At 40.0% G+C, this 21,466-nt stretch overlaps 1 protein-coding gene across 2 annotated transcripts in view; it reads left to right on the forward strand.

Moving 5' to 3' along the window:
- The window catches only part of LOC132565079 (caspase activity and apoptosis inhibitor 1-like), a 97,583-nt gene that overhangs the window by 53,250 nt on the left and 22,867 nt on the right, over window positions 1-21,466 (forward strand). Inside the window, exon 2 of one of the 2 annotated variants that reach the window (XR_009554918.1) lies at window positions 17,649-17,729. Coding sequence is in view for 1 of the 2 variants with exons in the window: in XM_060229685.1 (XP_060085668.1) it covers window positions 17,655-17,759 (105 nt within the window). In the remaining variant the exon portion in view is untranslated. Of the gene's footprint in view, window positions 1-17,648; window positions 17,760-21,466 lie in introns of those variants that run through there. The other variant, XM_060229685.1, reaches the window with a different exon arrangement.

Below are 21,466 nucleotides of genomic sequence, written 5' to 3' on the forward strand. Positions count from 1 at the left end.
TCCCCTGTCACCAATATATCCCTTGTGTATCCCTCTATCACCACTATATCCCCTGTCACCATTATATCCCCCTGTCACCACTATAACCACTATATCCGCCTGTCACCACTATATCCCCTGTGTATCTCCCTGTCAACATTATATCCCCCTGTCACCACTATATCCCCTGTCACCACTATATCCCCCTGTCACCAATATATCCCCCTGTCACCATTATATCCCCCTGTCACCACTATAACCACTATATCCGCCTGTCACCACTATATCCCCTGTGTATCTCCCTGTCAACATTATATCCCCCTGTCACCACTATATCCCCTGTCACCACTATATCCCCCTGTCACCACTATATCTCCCTATCACACTATATCCCCCTGTCACCACTATATCCCCCTGTCACCACTATATCCCATGTCACCACTATATCCCCCTGTCACCACTATATCCCCCTGTCACCACTATATCTCCCTGTCACCATTATATCCCCCTGTCACCACTCTATCCCATCACCACTAAATCCCCCTGTCACCACTATATCCCCTGTCACCACTATATCCCTTGTGTATCCCCCTGTCACCACTGTATCCCCTGTCACCACTCTATCCCCCTGTCACCACTATATCCCCTGTGTATTCCCCTGCCAACATTATATCCCCCTGTTACCACTATGTCCCCTGTCACCACTATATCCCCCTGTCACCACTATATCCCCCTGTCACCACTCTATCCCCCTGTCACCACTATATTCCCCTGTCACCACTATATCCCTTGTGTATCCCCCTGTCACCACTGTATCCCCTGTCACCACTCTATCCCCCTGTCACCACTATATTCCCCTGTCACCACTATATCCCTTGTGTATCCCCCTGTCACCACTGTATCCCCTGTCACCACTCTATCCCCCTGTCACCACTATATTCCCCTGTCACCACTATATCCCTTGTGTATCCCCCTGTCACCACTGTATCCCCTGTCACCACTCTATCCCCCTGTCACCACTATATTCCCCTGTCACCACTATATCCCCTGTGTATCCCCCTGTCACCACTGTATCCCCTGTCACCACTCTATCCCCCTGTCACCACTATATTCCCCTGTCACCACTATATCCCTTGTGTATCCCCCTTTCACCACTGTATCCCCTGTCACCACTCTATTCCCCTGTCACCAACATATCCCTTGTCACCACTTATCCCTGTCATCACCATATCCCCTGTGTATCCCTTGTCACCACTATATCCCCTGTCACCACTATATCCCCTGTGTATCTCCCTGTCACAACTTTATCACCCTGTCACCACTGTATCCCCTGTCACCACTATATCCCCCTGTCACCACTGTATTCCCTGTCACCACTATATCCCCCTGTCACCACTATATCCCCCTATCACCACTATATCCTATCACCACTGTATCCCGTCACCACTGTATCCCCTGTCACCACTATATCCCCTGTCACCACTATATCCCCCTGTCACCACTATATCCCCTGTCACAACTATATCTCCCTGTCACCACTATATCCTCTGTCACCAATATATCTCCTGTCACCTCTGTATCTCCCTGTCACCACTATATCCACCTGTCACCACTATATCCTCCTGTCACCACTATATCTCCCTGTCACCACTATACCCCCTGTCACCACTTATCTCCCTGTCACCACTGTATCCCCTGTCACCACTATATCCCCCTGTCACCACTGTATCCCCCTGTCACCACTATATCCCCCTGTCACCACTGTATCCCCTGTCACCACTATATCCCCTTTTCACCACTATATCCCTCTATCACCACTATATCCCATCACCACTGTATCCCCTGTCACCACTATATCCCCTGTCACCACTATATTCCTCGTCTGAACTGTATACCATTAGTTCCATTAGGAACTCACCATGTCATCTTGGCTGTTGGGTCTGATTTCAGGACCCAGAATTGCGTGTGAAGGCTGATCTGACATGGGAGGCTATGATGATACCTGTCTGGAGACAAATAAACCCTTATCTCTTTAATTGCCAGCAAATGTTGGTGAGAATTCTGTCATTTTTACAGTCAGCAAGTCTCCATGTGGCCACCTCGACACACAGCTGTCCGATATGCTCACTTCCAATTGTTTTAATTACACTGGAAGCTTCAATTTGTTGGGAATCTATCACATCAAATTATCAACAATTACGTCCCAAATAAAATAGTGACACTTTCACACAAAGCAACCACAAACATGAATTGAAATTGTGACACTAACATGAAATAAATTCTTTCCAAAACTTAATACAATTTCTTGGCACTTCTGAATTCCATACCAATTAAATCGAATTTTACTTGATCAGACATAATATCTTATAGGATGAAGAATTTTCTCACAAACAAAAAACATTTGAATTTGCTTTGATATATGATTTAGTCAAGTTGAAATGAATTTGTTGAAGTTTTAAGATCCCCTGCTTGTTCCGGCAAATGTCAAGCATCAACTTTTTACTTTCAATATTCTCTTAATAACCAAATGGCACAGGATCATAATACTTAGTGTGTAGCAGGCAGGGATGTAGGGCTACCATGAAGTAGCTTAAAATATTTCTATGACAATTCTATGACCAAGAGGCCCAGGATACTGATATTGGGCCTGCAGCAGGCAGGGATGTAGGGCTACCATGAAGTAGCTTAAAATATTTCTATGACAATTCTATAACCAAGAGGCCCAGGATACTGATATTGGGCCTGCAGCAGGCAGGGATGTAGGGCTTATAACCAAGAGGCCCAGGATACTGATATTGGGCCTGCAGCAGGCAGGGATGTAGGGCTACCATGAAGTAGCTTAAAATATTTCTATGACAATTCTATAACCAAGAGGCCCAGGATACTGATATTGGGCCTGCAGCAGGCAGGGATGTAGGGCTTATAACCAAGAGGCCCAGGGTACTGATATTGGGCCTGCAGCAGGCAGGGATGTAGGGCTACCATGAAGTAGCTTAAAATATTTCTATGACAATTCTATAACCAAGAGGCCCAGGATACTGATATTGGGCCTGCAGCAGGCAGGGATGTAGGGCTTACAACCAAGAGGCCCAGGATACTGATATTGGGCCTGCAGCAGGCAGGGATGTAGGGCTACCATGAAGTAGCTTAAAATATTTCTATGACAATTCTATGACCAAGAGGCCCAGGATACTGATATTGGGCCTGCAGCAGGCAGGGATGTAGGGCTACCAAGTTTGTTCATGTAAATGACCCTGACCCTTTTCCAGTTATGGGGTGTGGGGGGTGTGGGGTTGGGGGGGGGGGGGAAGGGGTTGCTTGGTTTTTTGGATAAATGTTTTAAGTCTTCAAAGTATGTCTTTTCAATAACCCCATCAGTCCACTGTATTTGTGTGATAGCATCTTTGGAAAAAACTATTAAGTTTTTAGAAATTGGTTTGATGAAGTTTTAAACCCATTGACGACCATCAGCGTCAACTTTTACTTAAAATGACTTCTCCTGATTAATGGAATGGTGAAGAGTAATGGTATTTGACTGGAAGGTTCCTTGGATAATGCCCAACAAAATACTTTGTGAAAAGAAATAACCTTGATCCATATTTAGGATCACAAAGACCGAATTGGTTAAAAATAACAGCAGTTTCTGATTAGCAAAAAGGCCTAGAATCATGATGTTTCGCATGTAGATTTCGGGGATGCTGCTTGACAAAGTTTACAAAAAAGAAATTACCTTGACTGATATTCAAAGTCACACTATTTAAATTTGTTTAAACTATCAATTAACTTCTTTTGATGAACCAAAAGGCCTAGAACCATGATATTTGGTGGTTAGGTTCCTAAGATAAATTCTGACAAGGTTTGTGAACAGAAATTACCTTGACCCATATTTAAGATCAAAGGGATCAAATTTGTAAAAACATTCAAACAGCTTCTTCTGAATAACCAGAAGGCTTAGATTCACAATGTTTACATTCAAACAGCTTCTTCTGAATAACCAGAAGGCCTAGATTCACAATGTTTACATTGAAGCAGCTTCTTCTGAATAACCAGAAGGCCTAGATTCACAATGTTTGGCTGGCAGGTTTCTGTGACAAAGCCCAACAAATTTAATTTGAAAAAATGACCTTGACCCATGTCCAAGGTGACAGTGGGTCAAATTTATTATAACTTTTAAATAACTTTTCCTCATTGACTGAGGCATTGACTGTCAGTGATGTGTAATATTAATATATTTGTGAAAAGCATTGAATACCAGGTGAGCGATGGAGAACTCTGATTTTTTTTTTCAATAAAGCGGAAGGGAAGGCATACATGAAGGGGTGACTATTGAGGCTGATAAAGCTATCATATGATATTACGATAGTAAAATTACTGTTGTGATACCAGTGGGTATTGCAATACTGTCAAGATAGGGGATTTTTTAACCCAGAAATAAAGTCACAAACCCATTTATTGTATCAGAATGCTCAGTTCAGTAAATATTATAGCTGAAAAAATTATTTTATATATAAATATACTATTCTGTGAAATTCATATACATCTGGACTACATATATCTAGTGAAGATATTATAACAGGCATTTACCAAATGAAGGTGCCCATGTTTTCAAAACAGGAGTTTAAATGCGACTGGTTTTGAGAAATTTTGTCATTGATTTTTACCAAACCAAAGTGCTGTCATTATTGCTGCTTTTGCATTTTTAGCGAGACAATTTTTAAAATGCCGCTAGGCAGGTTGTTTATCAAATCAGGTCATTTCAAAATGGGTTGAAAACATGGACACGGCGTTAAAGAAGTCACCACCTCCTTTAAACATACACTGTAGATTTCATTACATCAAAATGGAGACAAAATAGCAATACTTTTATAAACTCTCGTCAATGTAACAACTTATGCTTAAAATTCTGTTTGTATTCGCAGTAGGTGATTTAGTGCTGTAACAGATGGAGGTACTGAAGATGCTTTCATAAAGAAATGAAATGACATTTGACAATAACTTGCAATAATTTGCTTGTAAGAAGCATTTTTGTTCAGAAGAATAAACTTTCTTTAACAATGGATAGTTGAACAAATTATCACAATATTTATTGACTTGAAAAATTGCTATCAACTTTCTACTATCAAGAGCAAAGCTGTCGCAATACATCAGTTAGTTACACCATGTTTCACAAACATACTTCTGTATTGTTATGGTCATGACCGGTATCTCATTCTGTGCTGTACTTTTAATTGACTTGAAGAAAATGATCAAAGAGTGATTCATTGATGAAAATTATTTCAAACTACAACAAACATTTATATATATCTTATAAAAATTTCCATTTTCTATTGGAAAATTTCAATTATTTTTTCACCTTGAAAATATTTCCTTATCAAAGATTTTTTAGTTGGAAAAAAATTACATTTAAACTCCATTATTTTGAGATGTATTTTCCCGAATTTTGTAGTAAAATACTTCTTTAGTCATTTTCTGCATTGTATATACATTTAAGGTGACATTTCCCTGATGTTTGTTAACTGACATGATAATTTTTTCTGAGGTGGCATTGTGTACATTGGTTAAGTCTTACTCATAAAAACAGAAACCACAAATTCTGTGTGAAAATCAGAAAGGAAAAAAAATCAAGTGGCTAGGTTTGGTCTAGCAATCCCAAGTAAGTCATTATAGCAATCGAAAAAACACAAGACAATGATTTGATTCCAGAATTAAACAGACAATGTATTCTGTCTATTGGATAAACTGAAGACAAAGGTTTGATATCTAAATAGGGAGAATACTTGTCTAGTGAACAGTAATCACAGAGAAATCTACATGACAATGGGCTTAGGCAGGCTTCAAATATACTAAAACAGCAAGGTAATTGATCAATTTAGTGAAAATTGAAGATTTTACATAGAATCAACATGGAACACTGCATAAATTTTGTATTGGTATATATAAGGAAATCTGATATAACCACAACCAAATTTGAAAAATGTCTGTATTTTTGCTGTTTGGCATAAGGCATTAGTCTGGGCAAAGCATCAGGAGTTTTATCAGAGTTGTCTGTGAGATGGACAAACGTTGGGCGACACATCAAGATGACCATTACCCGAGGGACGGCGGATGTTGCCAATAACTTGTAAATGCTAACGCTGTAATCGCATTTGATAATGGACACCACATGTAGTTTTAAAGGAAAATCTTTTTTTCTTGTTTTTCTATAGCACATTTTGTGTGTCAAATTAGGATTTTCTACAAAGGTTAAGTACCTCAGATTCTTCTCAGATATAGAAGCAACAGATACTGTACAACATTAAACCAAAGTTGTATTAGATTGTACAAAATTATTTAAAATATAACATTGTCAGTGTTTTTACCCTTACATTCTCTATAAAAACCGAAAAAGGTTTTTAAACAGATTTGCGTTTGTGTTTCGGAGATGAATTTCTGGTATATGGTGAGATTTGAATAAAGATCAAAGACCAGAAGTGTTAAGTAAGGAGAGATATAACATGTTGATGGTGTGTTTGTTCTCAGTAAAAACTGTCCCACTAATGAATGATGTCAATGACAATAATTGATAACCAATCTTATTACAATAATCACAAATAAGCAAAATTAGTTTCTACAATTTTTTTTATATTTTTTTCTTTAAATGAAGAAAAAAAACACCCTGTCACCCTGATGACTTGTCGCCATGACAATGAGGGTCTCCGGTATAAATGACCTTGAGGTGTTTTAAAGTGCTTGTAGAGGTGATTGTGACCTGTTGTTCCCTGTAGTGTTTAAATTTCTTCTGTTTATTGCTGACTTTTGAAGATTATTGAAGGTTAATCACCTTTAGCATTTTGCTTGTTGAAGAAGATGTGACTTATATGAGGTAATGGTTGTGTCCCAGAGGAACCAAACCATAGGGGCGTACAAGTACACTCACCCATGGTATTGTCTCTGAGATGACACCTCTCATAGGACACCACTAACCAATGCATATCATACTTTTTCTTTGATTACACGGGAAAGCAAAAGTTTTTCATGAGCATACTAAATTTTTGATATTAGTAATAGCACAAAATATTCTGTTTTTTTTTTTTTTTTTTTGTTTATTTAAATATTTGAACATGAAATTTATTTCTAAAATTTTAATGCAAATAGATAATGAATGCAGTGATGGACTGATGCTGTTATTTGCATATTCATGTGTTTGTCAGTGCCTATTCGTTACAGCTTTAGTCTTGTTATGCTATAGTTAAGCGTGACTGAGATTATTAAATTTAGTGATTTATTGGCATTTTATGTTCTGTCTCAGCTGTGTCATTATCATTGCTAATTTTTTAGCAATAAAATTACATAAGATTTCAGAGTTGATTTTTTTTTGCCAATTAATCATACACACATTTCAATAAAATGCACCTAGTTTGACACTTTGATTGTTTGTAACCTCACTGGAACAGTATTACACTTTCACACACTAACACTAATCCAAATATTCACTGAGTAGTTTTTTCTCTTTTAATATTTTCCACCCATTTTCTGCCTTAAAATACACCTGTGTGCAGCATACGTATATTGCAATGTTTTGTAATGCCACATCCCACATCCCACACTGTATCTATTACTGGAGACAAACATTTGGATTACCCTGGTTTTATTTTTCAGGTAATAAGTCGAGGTCAAAGATGTAATTACAAAAAAAAATATTTTTCAAAAAAAACCTTTGAAAAAATTTTAGAAGAATTTTGATTGTTATTTGATTTAGATGAAATGTGTAATGATCATTTCATTGTCTTGTGGTACTGATATATGGTACAAGGAAGATTTCAGATGTGATTGATGAAATGTTTGATTTAAATTTATTTGTGGTTTAAATGTAAATATATAATAAATGCAAATGAACACATGTGATAAATTAACATTATTCTTATCATCTTCAAATTAATTCATAAATCCCTTTTTTCAATACCTTAATCTTTTTTTATCTCATAGCTTTTCAGTATTTTAATAATTTCCTAAATCTTGTTTCATTGTTGAATGAAGCAGTTTTGGGAATATTACATTTCAAAATTATAATTAACTATATCAATATTTTACCGTTAACTCATTTTTTTTTTTTTTTTTTGTAACTCATTCTTTTGATTTGTTTTTTTTGATAAATTTAAAACTCAATAATTTACATGTTTAGCAAAGAAACAGATTTTATTACAAATTCCTGTATGTTGTAATTAACCAATTACAAAACAGATAATTATTATCAGTAATAACGGTTTGAGCTTTCAATGTTCCACTTCAGTAATGTCTATTTACATGATGAAATATGGGACAAACCTTGATGTATCATTCATATAAATAGATTTTGAGATATTCTTGAAAAATTCTTAAAGACAACATACTTTTAAACTAGGCAATGCCTGGTTTTCTTTTCGTACATATCCCAATATTTTGTTTGTTAAAATCAAGATATTAAACAAAACTTCTAACAATATATCATGATTACTAATCACTATTAAGATAATTTATATATGTGTTTTTTGATAGATTGGTCTCCTTGTTAAAGAATATTCCTCTTAAAATATCAGCAGCTCTCGTTTTATTTTTTTTAAATAATAGTGAACTTTCTTAGCCATTAGCCTTTAAAAAAAGTGTTTTTTTTATTTATTTTTTCAATTTTGTTGACAGATTATTTTTCTGAATAAATGTAGTAAAAATCCCATTCGACCTCTTTAAAAAGTTGGAGTATTGTTTCAACATTCCTTTTGTTAGTGGATAAGATGAGGACTAGACTCTAGAATTTGATGGAGTGAAGGGTCCAGACCTGTACCTGACATGTCTCTACATCAATTCTTTATCACTTACCAACACAAAAGTACAGTGTAACATTGGTCGGCTGGGCTAGCAGACCGTTACAGGCTCAGGGGAGATAATTCATACAGCCGAAACAGATTTACATCAAAACCTACCACCACCATCTCTCCTCAATAATTATTACAAATTCACCCAAAGCTTTTTATTGTCAGAACCTCGTCCAATGTGCATGACTGTTTATGTATGGACTGGAATATGTATGAGGAATTAAAATCTAATTAAAATGTATTAAAAGAGTTGCTTGTGTACTAATGATAATGGAGAAATATACATCCAATGGCCAGTCCTCGCCACTGGACAACACTAAACAATTCCAACACTCCAATCAATACTTCCCTCCTCTCAAACCTGGTCTCTCAGGATTTTCTGTCAAATAACTTTTTGTATGTCTGCCGCAGTATTTCTGGCGGTTAATTGGTAAATGTAAATAAAACAAAATTATTTCCTTTTTTCCTTTATTTGTTATAGATAAAACAAATTTTAGGCATTAAAACCCCAAACAGGAAAGCCTGTATGGCTCGGAGTTCAGTCATATGTAGGAAATCGTGGCGTGCAAATTAAGCACTGGGAATTAAAATAGAGCCGTGTTTCGGAGAACTATAGTTTTTGAAATTGGATTATTAAGCATGGAACCTTTAATACTATCATTAAAGAGAAATGCTTGACGACTTTGATCTTTGGTATTGAATAAAAAAAAAACTCTTGTGTAAAATTTTAATATTGAAGGAGAGAATTAAATGTTGCATACTAAAGACAAGTGCATGCCTATTGATTACGGTACAGTGACCGAGGTTTGAGATGGCCACTGTTTCACTGGCGATCGGCCCAAGCATTATCCCTCATACTATCAAGAGAAGTGAGGCATACTATTTGGATATTGAAATTGATTTCAAAAAGCTTTCTATGAATTTGTTACGCCTAGTGGATCTAGTGATCGGATTCAATTCACGCATCCTTGGCTTTTATTGCTATTGAAACCGAGTCCCATGGGACCATAACTTGGAAAAATAAAATTCGAGACCAACCTCTGTATATGGTAGAAGTTACTTTGTTCTATGGCCGCAGAGCTCGAAGCAGTAGTAAAATAGGCTTAATTCGGGAGGGAGAGGGTTTGGTCACGCTGATTCTAATCGGTCGCCATGATTATAATAATTACCAACAATTAACTGTATTTCCTCAAGTGGAACATCAACATGAAAGGTTCTGTTTAACTCGACTATTAGCATTCATTAAAACATATTTCTAGATCAAGTATTGCAGAACTTTGTTCAGTGCTCAGTACATCACTAACAATCAAGAATTTGAATACCACTATTTTGTTTTCTGGATGGTTAAGTAGAAATAAAAGATGGGAGATAAGTTGCATTGCATTGATCCGTTATTCCTTACCCTAATGAAGTGGAACTTCAAATTATCATGCATGACTAATCAGCTTCTTTTGAAATGAAAACTGAAAATAGTTTTTCCCAATGTCCAACATTAAATTGTAATATGTTTGTCAGTTTGGGGAGGAAACATTAATGAAAATGATTCTCACACTCATTCAAAAATAATGTGTGATCTAAACTGAAGATAAAATCATCATTTAGAACATTAATATCAATCATGTATGAGTAGATAAAGTCAGGGACAGGTACATCTGGTGGGGGTGTTGTCAGGGACAGGTACATCAGGTGGGGGTGTTGTCAGGGACAGGTACATCTGGTGGGGGTGTTGTCAGGGACAGGTACATCGGGTGGGGGTGTTGTCAGGGACAGGTACATCAGGTGGAGGTGTTGTCAGGGACAGGTACATCAGGTGGAGGTGTTGTCAGGGACAGGTACATCTGGTGGGGGTGTTGTCAGGGACAGGTACATCAGGTAGGGGTGTTGTCAGGGACAGGTACAGGTACATCTGGTGGGGGTGTTGTCAGGGACAGGTACATCTGGTGGGGGTGTTGTCAGGGACCGGTACATCAGGTGGGGGTGTTGTCAGGGACAGGTACAGGTACATCTGGTGGGGGTGTTGTCAGGGACAGGTACATCAGGTGGGGGTGTTGTCAGGGACAGGTACATCTGGTGGGGGTGTTGTCAGGGACAGGTACATCGGGTGGGGGTGTTGTCAGGGACAGGTACATCAGGTGGAGGTGTTGTCAGGGACAGATACATTAGGTGGTAGGGTTGTCAGGGACAGATACATTAGGTGGTAGGGTTGTCAGGGACAGGTACATCAGGTGATAGGGTTGTCAGGGACATACATTAGGTGGTAGGGTTGTCAGGAACAGATACATCAGGGGGTCGGGTTGTCAGGGACAGGTATGTCAGGTGGTAGGGTTGTCAGGGACAGATACATTAGGTGGTAGGGTTGTCAGGGACAGATACATTTGGTGGAAGGGTTGTCAGGGACATACATTAGGCGGTAGGGATGTCAGGAACAGGTACATTAGGGGTCAGGTTGTCAGGGACAGGTATGTCAGGTGGTAGGGTTGTCAGGGACAGGTACATCAGGTGGGGGTAATGTCAGGGACCGGTACATCAGGTGGGGATGTTGTTAGGACAGATACATCAGGCGGGGGTGTTGTCAGGGACAGGTACATCAGGTGGGGGTGTTGTCAGGGACAGGTATGTCAGTTGTTAGGGTTGTTAGGACAGGTACATCAGGGGGTAGGGTTGTCAGAGACAGATACATCAGGTGGTAGGGTTGTCAGGGACAGATACATTAGGTGGTCGGGTTGTCAGGGACAGGTACATCAGGTGGGGGTAATGTCAGGGACCGGTACATCAGGTGGGGATGTTGTTAGGACAGATACATCAAGTGAGGGTGTTGTCAGGGACAGGTACATCAGGTGGGGGTGTTGTCAGGGACAGGTACATCAGGTGGGGGTGTTGTCAGGGACAGGTATGTCAGTTGTTAGGGTTGTTAGGACAGGTACATCAAGGGGTAGGGTTGTCAGGGACAGATACATTAGGTGGTAGGGTTGTCAGGGACAGATACATTAGGTGGTAGGGTTGTCAGGGACAGGTACATCAGGTGATAGGGTTGTCAGGGACATACATTAGGTGGTAGGGTTGTCAGGAATAGATACATCAGGGGGTCGGGTTGTCAGGGACAGGTATGGCAGGTGGTAGGGTTGTCAGGGACAGATACATTAGGTGGTAGGGTTGTCAGGGACAGATACATTAGGTGGTAGGGTTGTCAGGGACATACATTAGGCGGTAGGGTTGTCAGGAACAGATACATTAGGGGTCAGGTTGTCAGGGACAGGTATGTCAGGTGGTAGGGTTGTTAGGACAGATACATCAGGTGGTAGGGTTGTCAGGGACTGGTACATCAGGTGTTTGGGTTGTCAGGGACAGATATATTAGGTGGTAGGGTTGTTAGGACAGATACATCAGGTGGTAGGGTTGTCAGGGACAGATACATCAGGGGGTAGGGTTGTTAGGACAGGTACATCAGGTGGGGGTGTTGTCAGGGACCGGTACATCAGGTGGGGATGTTGTTAGGACAGATACATCAGGTGGGGGTGTTGTCAGGGACAGGTTCATCAGGTGGGGGTGTTGTCAGGGACAGGTACATCAGGTGGGGGTGTTGTCAGAGACAGGTACATCAGGTGGGGGTGTTGTCAGGGACAGATACATCAGGTAGGGGTGTTGTCAGGGACAGGTACATCAGGTGGGTGTGTTGTCAGGTACAGGTACATCAGGTGGGGGTGTTGTCAGGGACAGGTACATCAGGTGGGGGTGTTGTCAGGGACAGATACATCAGGTAGGGGTGTTGTCAGGGACAGGTACATCAGGTGGGGGTGTTGTCAGGGACAGGTACATCAGGTGGGGGTGTTGTCAGGGACAGGTACATCAGGTGGGGGTGTTGTCAGGGACAGGTACATCAGGTGGAGGTGTTGTCAGAGACAGGTACATCAGGTGGGGATGTTGTCAGGGACAGGTACATTAGGTGGGGGTGTTGTCAGGGACAGGTACATCAGGTGGGGGTGTTGTCAGGGACAGGTACATCAGGTGGGGGTGTTGTCAGGGACAGATACCTGAGATGTTAGGTTGTAATTATCAGTAATTACATCTGTTGTACTGCACATCTTGTCTGATAAAACAGCAGGTTAAACAATGCACAGGCAATCAAACACACTGCTGCAAATTGGTTCAGATTTTTTCAATCAAATTGATGAGCGTTTAAAACGGCAAATAAAACGTTACATTAGAGCACCATGTGCTGTGAGACTGTGATAATTTTTCCATTTCACAACGCATTTGTTGCTTTGGTTGAATTTTTTTGCCAATTCATTAATTTGGATATGGCAGAAGAGACGGTTAAAATTTTAAGTGTCTGTGTGTAAGGACTATATAGGTGACAGACAAACAAATGAATACAACAGTTTTAATGTCTTTCATTGTCACCTATAGCACAGCTCCACAGCCTGGGCACTTACACAGCACATGTAATTCATGTTTATGTCCAGGGTACACCACGGGGATGTTTTATGAGGTATTAAGGGGACATCAGGGGCAAAAGTGGCTTTGTCTGTTCGGTGGACACTCAATGACCACAGAAGTGAAACTTGTGACAGGATAGATTATTTATAGTGACCAGCTTCAAGTCACCTGTACAACAACTAATGTTTTATTTTATTGTTTAATTACATACATAGGACTTTTTATTTTTTGTTTCTAAAGATACTTTGAGGTTTGATCTTTGTTTGTTTCTGTAGATACTTTGAGGTTTGATCTTTGTTTGTTTCTGTAGATACTTTGAGGTTTGATCTTTGTATTTTGTTTCTGTAGATACTTTGAGGTTTGATCTTTGTTTGTTTCTGTAGATACTTTGAGGTTTGATCTTTGTTTGTTTCTGTAGATACTTTGAGGTTTGATCTTTGTTTGTTTCTGTAGATACTTTGAGGTTTGATCTTTGTTTGTTTCTGTAGATACTTTGAGGTTTGATCTTTGTATTTTGTTTCTGTAGATACTTTGAGGTTTGATCTTTGTTTGTTTCTGTAGATACTTTGAGGTTTGATCTTTGTATTTTGTTTCTGTAGATACTTTGAGGTTTGATCTTTGTTTCTGTAGATACTTTGAGGTTTGATCTTTGTTTGTTTCTGTAGATACTTTGAGGTTTGATCTTTGTTTGTTTCTGTAGATACTTTGAGGTTTGATCTTTGTTTGTTTCTGTAGATACTTTGAGGTTTGATCTTTGTTTGTTTCTGTAGATACTTTGAGGTTTGATCTTTGTATTTTGTTTCTGTAGATACTTTGAGGTTTGATCTTTGTTTCTGTAGATACTTTGAGGTTTGATCTTTGTTTGTTTCTGTAGATACTTTGAGGTTTGATCTTTGTTTGTTTCTGTAGATACTTTGAGGTTTGATCTTTGTTTGTTTCTGTAGATACTTTGAGGTTTGATCTTTGTATTTTGTTTCTGTAGATACTTTGAGGTTTGATCTTTGTATTTTGTTTCTGTAGATACTTTGAGGTTTGATCTTTGTTTGTTTCTGTAGATACTTTGAGGTTTGATCTTTGTATTTTGTTTCTGTAGATACTTTGAGGTTTGATCTTTGTTTGTTTCTGTAGATACTTTGAGGTTTGATCTTTGTTTGTTTCTGTAGATACTTTGAGGTTTGATCTTTGTTTGTTTCTGTAGATACTTTGAGGTTTGATCTTTGTTTGTTTCTGTAGATACTTTGAGGTTTGATCTTTGTTTGTTTCTGTAGATACTTTGAGGTTTGATCTTTGTTTGTTTCTGTAGATACTTTGAGGTTTGATCTTTGTTTGTTTCTGTAGTTACTTTGAGGTTTGATCTTTGTTTGTTTCTGTAGATACTTTGAGGTTTGATCTTTGTTTGTTTCTGTAGATACTTTGAGGTTTGATCTTTGTTTGTTTCTGTAGATACTTTGAGGTTTGATCTTTGTTTGTTTCTGTAGATACTTTGAGGTTTGATCTTTGTTTGTTTCTGTAGATACTTTGAGGTTTGATCTTTGTTTGTTTCTGTAGATACTTTGAGGTTTGATCTTTGTTTGTTTCTGTAGATACTTTGAGGTTTGATCTTTGTTTGTTTCTGTAGTTACTTTGAGGTTTGATCTTTGTTTGTTTCTGTAGATACTTTGAGGTTTGATCTTTGTTTGTTTCTGTAGATACTTTGAGGTTTGATCTTTGTTTGTTTCTGTAGATACTTTGAGGTTTGATCTTTGTTTGTTTCTGTAGTTACTTTGAGGTTTGATCTTTGTTTGTTTCTGTAGATACTTTGAGGTTTGATCTTTGTTTGTTTCTGTAGATACTTTGAGGTTTGATCTTTGTTTGTTTCTGTAGATACTTTGAGGTTTGATCTTTGTTTGTTTCTGTAGTTACTTTGAGGTTTGATCTTTGTTTGTTTCTGTAGATACTTTGAGGTTTGATCTTTGTTTGTTTCTGTAGATACTTTGAGGTTTGATCTTTGTTTGTTTCTGTAGATACTTTGAGGTTTGATCTTTGTTTCTGTAGTTACTTTGAGGTTTGATCTTTGTTTGTTTCTGTAGATACTTTGAGGTTTGATCTTTGTTTGTTTCTGTAGATACTTTGAGGTTTGATCTTTGTATTTTGTTTCTGTAGATACTTTGAGGTTTGATCTTTGTTTGTTTCTGTAGATACTTTGAGGTTTGATCTTTGCCATTCTTGAAATCCTTAGATTCATTGAACCTTGATGTTTGAATGTCATGGTATGTATAACTATATTTCAGTGATTTTGTACATATCTTGAAATTAGATCTCTGTGTAGTGTTTCTCTTGATACCTGGCACTAGTTTGAAAAGTCAATTCTCAAAATTCAAGAGAGTAATAAATTGGACAATTTGAAAACAGAAGAAGTTAGAAGGATAACCCTCCTCTCAAGTGATATGAGATAGAAACATGTGTGTTTACATGGTCTGTACTGTAGTATGTCACAATGAGATTGTGTCCAAGGTGATGCCATTATTATGATAAATCGTACCTCTCAGCACCTGATATGTTTAGAAGCAAATCTTGCTTGTATTTTGTTCCCTGGATTCATTTTTAACATGTTTTCTGGTAATGCATTAATATCAAGACATGCATTAAGATCATGTTCATTACACGTATGAAAGAATTTCATTTTTCTTAAATAAATAATGACCAATAAATCAGTGTTAGTTCTTCTACCAAGTCTAATTATAGACTGTGGAGAAGGTATCTGAAAGGTCGACCATGTGACCTAACAATCCTTTTAGGTATGTGATTTCTACCACAATAACACCCCTCACACTCCTCTAAGTCGACAAGACTCATGAATTATTGCATGTTGTAAAATAAGTAAGGTTAATATTTAAGTAAGAATTAATTGAAAGTTACTGTGAGTAGGATGTTTTATGATATATGGTTATAATAATGGTTGTGTGTTGTGGAATGGTGAGCACTCTGATGGTAAAGTACATAATTCTCCATGTACACATGATTACCATGTACACATGATTTCCATGTACAGATGATTTCAATGTACAGATGATTTCCATGTACACATGATTTCGATGTACAGATGATGTACATATGATTTCCATGTACAGATGATGTACAGATGATTTCCATGTACACATGATTTCCATGTACACATGATTTCTATGTACACATGATGTACAGATGATTTCCATGTACAGATGATGTACACATGATTTCCATGTACACATGATTTCCATGTACACATGATTTCCATGTACACATGATTTCCATGTAAACATGATTTCCATGTACACATGATTTCCATGTACAGATGATGTACACATGATTTCCATGTACAGATGATTTCCATGTACAGATGATTTCCATGTACAGATGATTTCCATGTACAGATGATGTACAGATGATTTCCATGTACACATGATTTCCATGTACAGATGATTTCCATGTACAGATGATGTACAGATGATTTCCATGTACACATGATTTCCATGTACAGATGATGTACAGATGATTTCCATGTACACATGATTTCCATGTACAGATGATGTACAGATGATTTCCATGTACACATGATTTCCATGTACAGATGATGTACACATGATTTCCATGTACAGATGATTTCCATGTACACATGATTTCCATGTACACATGATTTCCATGTACAGATGATGTACAGATGATTTCCATGTACACATGATTTCCATGTACACATGATTTCCATGTACACATGATGTACACATGATTTCCATGTACAGATGATGTACAGATGATTTCCATGTACACATGATTTCCATGTACAGATGATTTCCATGTACAGATGATGTACAGATGATTTCCATGTACACATGATTTCCATGTACAGATGATTTCCATGTACAGATGATTTCCATGTACAGATGATTTCCATGTACACATGATTTCCATGTACACATGATTTCCATGTACAGATGATGTACACATGATTTCCATGTACAGATGATTTCCATGTACACATGATTTCCATGTACACATGATGTACACATGATTTCCATGTACACATGATTTCCATGTGCAGATGATTTCCATGTACAGATGATGTACACATGATTTCCATGTAAGCATGATTTCCATGTACAGATGATGTACAGATGATTTCCATGTACACATGATGTACAGATGATTTCCATGTACACATGATTTCCATGTACACATGATTTCCATGTAAGCATGATTTCCATGTACACATGATTTCCATGTATAGATGATGTACAGATGATTTCCATGTACAGATGATGTACACATGATTTCCATGTACACATGATTTCCATGTAAGCATGATTTCCATGTACACATGATTTCCATGTATAGATGATGTACAGATGATTTCCATGTACAGATGATGTACAGATGATTTCCATGTAGTTTCAGGTAAAGATGTCAAAGAAGATCAAGAGCAGATGGCAGATTCAACATCTCAGCCAGGAGAGGAACCGGAGGGGGAGGAACCGGAGGGGGAGGACCAAGAGGAGGATGGCCAGGAAAGGTAAGTACACCATGTTCTACACTTCACATCTACCTATCTTCATAAACTTCTTTTGTAACAAAATATCACAACTTACTTGTGTCTTCTTACAACTAGGTAGACTTCTGTCACGGCTCACTGGTGTCTACTCACTGTCCAGGTAGATTTCTTCTGTCCCATCGCATTGGTGTCTTCTCACTGTCCTGATAGACTTCCTCTGTCCAATCTCACTAGTGTCTTCTCACTGTCCAGGTAGACTTCCTCTGTCCCATCTCACTGGTGTCTTCTCACCCTCCAGGTAGACTTCCTCTATCCCATCTCACTGGTGTCTTCTCACTGTCCTGATAGATTTCCTCTGTCCCATCTCACAGGTGTCTTCTCACCCTCCAGGTAGACTTCCTCTATCCCATCTCACTGGTGTCTTCTCACTGTCCTGATAGATTTCCTCTGTCCCATCTCACAGGTGTCTTCTCACCCTCCAGGTAGACTTCCTCTGTCCCATCTCACTGGTGTCTTCTCACTGTCCTGATAGATTTCTTCTGTCCCATCTCACTGGTGTCTTCTCACTCTCAAGGTAGACTTCCTCTCTCCCATCTCACTGGTGTCTTCTCACTGTCCAGGTAGACTTCCTTTGTCCCCATCTCACTGGTGTCTTCTCACCCTCCAGGTAGACTTCCTCTGTCCCATCTCACTGGTGTCTTCTCACTGTCCTGATAGATTTCCTCTGTCCCATCTCACTGGTGTCTTCTCACTCTCCAGGTAGACTTCCTCTGTCCCATCTCACTGGTGTCTTCTCACTGTCCAGGTAGACTTCCTCTGTCCCCATCTCACTGGTGTCTTCTCACCCTCCAGGTAGACTTCCTCTGTCCCATCTCACTGGTATCTTCTCACTGTCCGGGTAGACTTCCTCTGTCCCATCTCACTGGTGTCTTCTCACTGTCCAGGTAGACTTCCTCTGTCCCATCTCACTGGTATCTTCTCACTGTCCAGGTAGACTTCCTCTGTCCCATCTCACTGGTGTCTTCTCACTGTCCTGATAGATTTCCTCTGTCCCATCTCACTGGTGTCTTCTCACTCTCCTGATAGACTTCCTCTGTCCCATCTCACTGGTGTCTTCTCACTGTCCAGGTAGACTTCCTCTGTCCCATCTCACTGGTGTCTTCTCACTGTCCAGGTAGACTTCCTCTGTCCCATCTCACTGGTGTCTTCTCACTGTCCTGATAGACTTCCTCTGTCCCATCTCACTGGTGTCTTCTCACTGTCCTGATAGACTTCCTCTGTCCCATCTCACTGGTGTCTTCTCACTCTCCAGGTAGACTTCCTCTGTCCCATCTCACTGGTGTCTTCTCACTGTCCAGGTAGACTTCCTCTGTCCCATCTCACTGGTATCTTCTCACTGTCCAGGTAGACTTCTTCTGTCCCATCTCACTGGTGTCTTCTCACTGTCCAGGTAGACTTCCTCTGTCCCATCTCACTGGTGTCTTCTCACTGTCCTGATAGATTTCTTCTGTCCCATCTCACTGGTGTCTTCTCACTCTCAAGGTAGACTTCCTCTCTCCCATCTCAGGTAGACTTCCTCTGTCCCATCTCACTGGTGTCTTCTCACTGTCCAGGTAGACTTCCTCTATCCCATCTCACTGGTGTCTTCTCACTGTCCTGATAGATTTCCTCTGTCCCATCTCACTGGTGTCTTCTCACTCTCCTGATAGACTTCCTCTGTCCCATCTCACTGGTGTCTTCTCACTGTCCAGGTAGACTTCCTCTGTCCCATCTCACTGGTGTCTTCTCACTGTCCAGGTAGACTTCCTCTCCCATCTCACTGGTGTCCCATCTCACTGGTGTCTTCTCACTGTCCTGATAGACTTCCTCTGTCCCATCTCACTGGTGTCTTCTCACTCTGTCCCATCTCACTGGTGTCTTCCTCTCCTCTGTCCCATCTCACTGGTGTCTTCTCACTGTCCAGGTAGACTTCCTCTGTCCCATCTCACTAGTGTCTTCTCACTGTCTGATAGACTTCCTCTGTCCCATCTCACTGGTGTCTTCTCACCCTCCAGGTAGACTTCCTCTGTCCCATCTCACTGGTGTCTTCTCACTGTCCTGATAGATTTCCTCTGTCCCATCTCACTGGTGTCTTCTCACTGTCCAGGTAGACTTCCTCTCTCCCATCTCACTGGTGTCTTCTCACTGTCCAGGTAGACTTCCTCTGTCCCATCTCACTGGTGTCTTCTCACTCTATAGATAGACTTCCTCTGTCCCATCTCACTGGTGTCTTCTCACTGTCCTGATAGACTTCCTCTGTCCCATCTCACTGGTGTCTTCTCACTGTCCTGATAGACTTCCTCTGTCCCATCTCACTGGTGTCTTCTCACTGTCCAGGTAGACTTCCTCTGTCCCATCTCACTAGTGTCTTCTCACTGTCCAGGTAGACTTCCTCTATCCCATCTCACAGGTGTCTTCTCACTGTCCTGATAGACTTCCTCTGTCCCATCTCACTGGTGTCTTCTCGCTGTCCTGATAGACTTCCTCTGTCCCATCTCACTGGTGTCCCCTCTGTCCCATCTCACTGGTGTCTTCTCACTGTCCAGGTAGACTTCCTCTGTCCCATCTCACTGGTGTCTTCTCACTGTCCTGATAGACTTCCTCTGTCCCATCTCACTGGTGTCTTCTCACTCTATAGATAGACTTCCTCTCTCCCATCTCACTGGTGTCTTCTCACTGTCCAGGTAGACTTCCTCTGTCCCATCTCACTGGTGTCTTCTCACTGTCCTGATAGACTTCCTCTGTCCCATCTCACTGGTGTCTTCTCACTCTATACTGGTAGTCTTCTCACTGTCCTGACTTCCTCTGTCCCATCTCACTGGTGTCTTCTCACTGTCCTGATAGACTTCCTCTGTCCCATCTCACTGGTGTCTTCTCACTCTATAGATAGACTTCCTCTGTCCCATCTCACTGGTGTCTTCTCACTGTCCAGGTAGACTTCCTCTGTCCCATCTCACTGGTGTCTTCTCACTGTCCTTATAGACTTCCTCTATCCCATCTCACTGGTGTCTTCTCACTGTCCTGATAGACTTCCTCTGTCCCATCTCACTGGTGTCTTCTCACTGTCCTGATAGACTTCCTCTGTCCCATCTCACTGGTGTCTTCTCACTGTCCTGATAGACTTCCTCTGTCCCATCTCACTGGTGTCTTCTCACTGTCCAGGTAGACTTCCTCTGTCCCATCTCACTGGTGTCTTCTCACTGTCCAGGTAGACTTCCTCTATCCCATCTCACTGGTATCTTCTCACTGTCCTGATAGACTTCCTCTGTCTCATCTCACTGGTATCTTCTCACTGTCCTGATAGACTTCCTCTGTCTCATCTCACTGGTATCTTCTCACTGTCCTGATAGATTTCCTCTGTCTTCCTGATCTATACCCTTTGTATATAATAAATTACCATGAATTTCCACTTTCCACAATTTGATACCTTACAATATATCCTACTTGAGTTACCACCATCTCTCATCTTTTCTCATCCCATCTTCTCTCTCCCCCCATCTGTTCTTTTCTTCGTCCCTTACACATCATCAACTCTCTTCTTCCTTCTTTCCCCATTCAACTCCTCAACCTTATCTCTCTCCTGCACCGAATCATTTCTCTTCTTCCTGTTTATCATGGCCTTTCTTTCCCCCCATCAAATTATCTCTCTCCTTCCTCTACCCCAATGCTTTCTACCTCT

Source organism: Ylistrum balloti, unplaced genomic scaffold, assembly GCF_031769215.1.
Source record: "Ylistrum balloti isolate Yb309-2 unplaced genomic scaffold, AGI_CSIRO_Ybal_v1 Utg369690, whole genome shotgun sequence".
In the NCBI taxonomy this organism is placed as follows: Eukaryota; Metazoa; Mollusca; class Bivalvia; order Pectinida; family Pectinidae; genus Ylistrum; species Ylistrum balloti.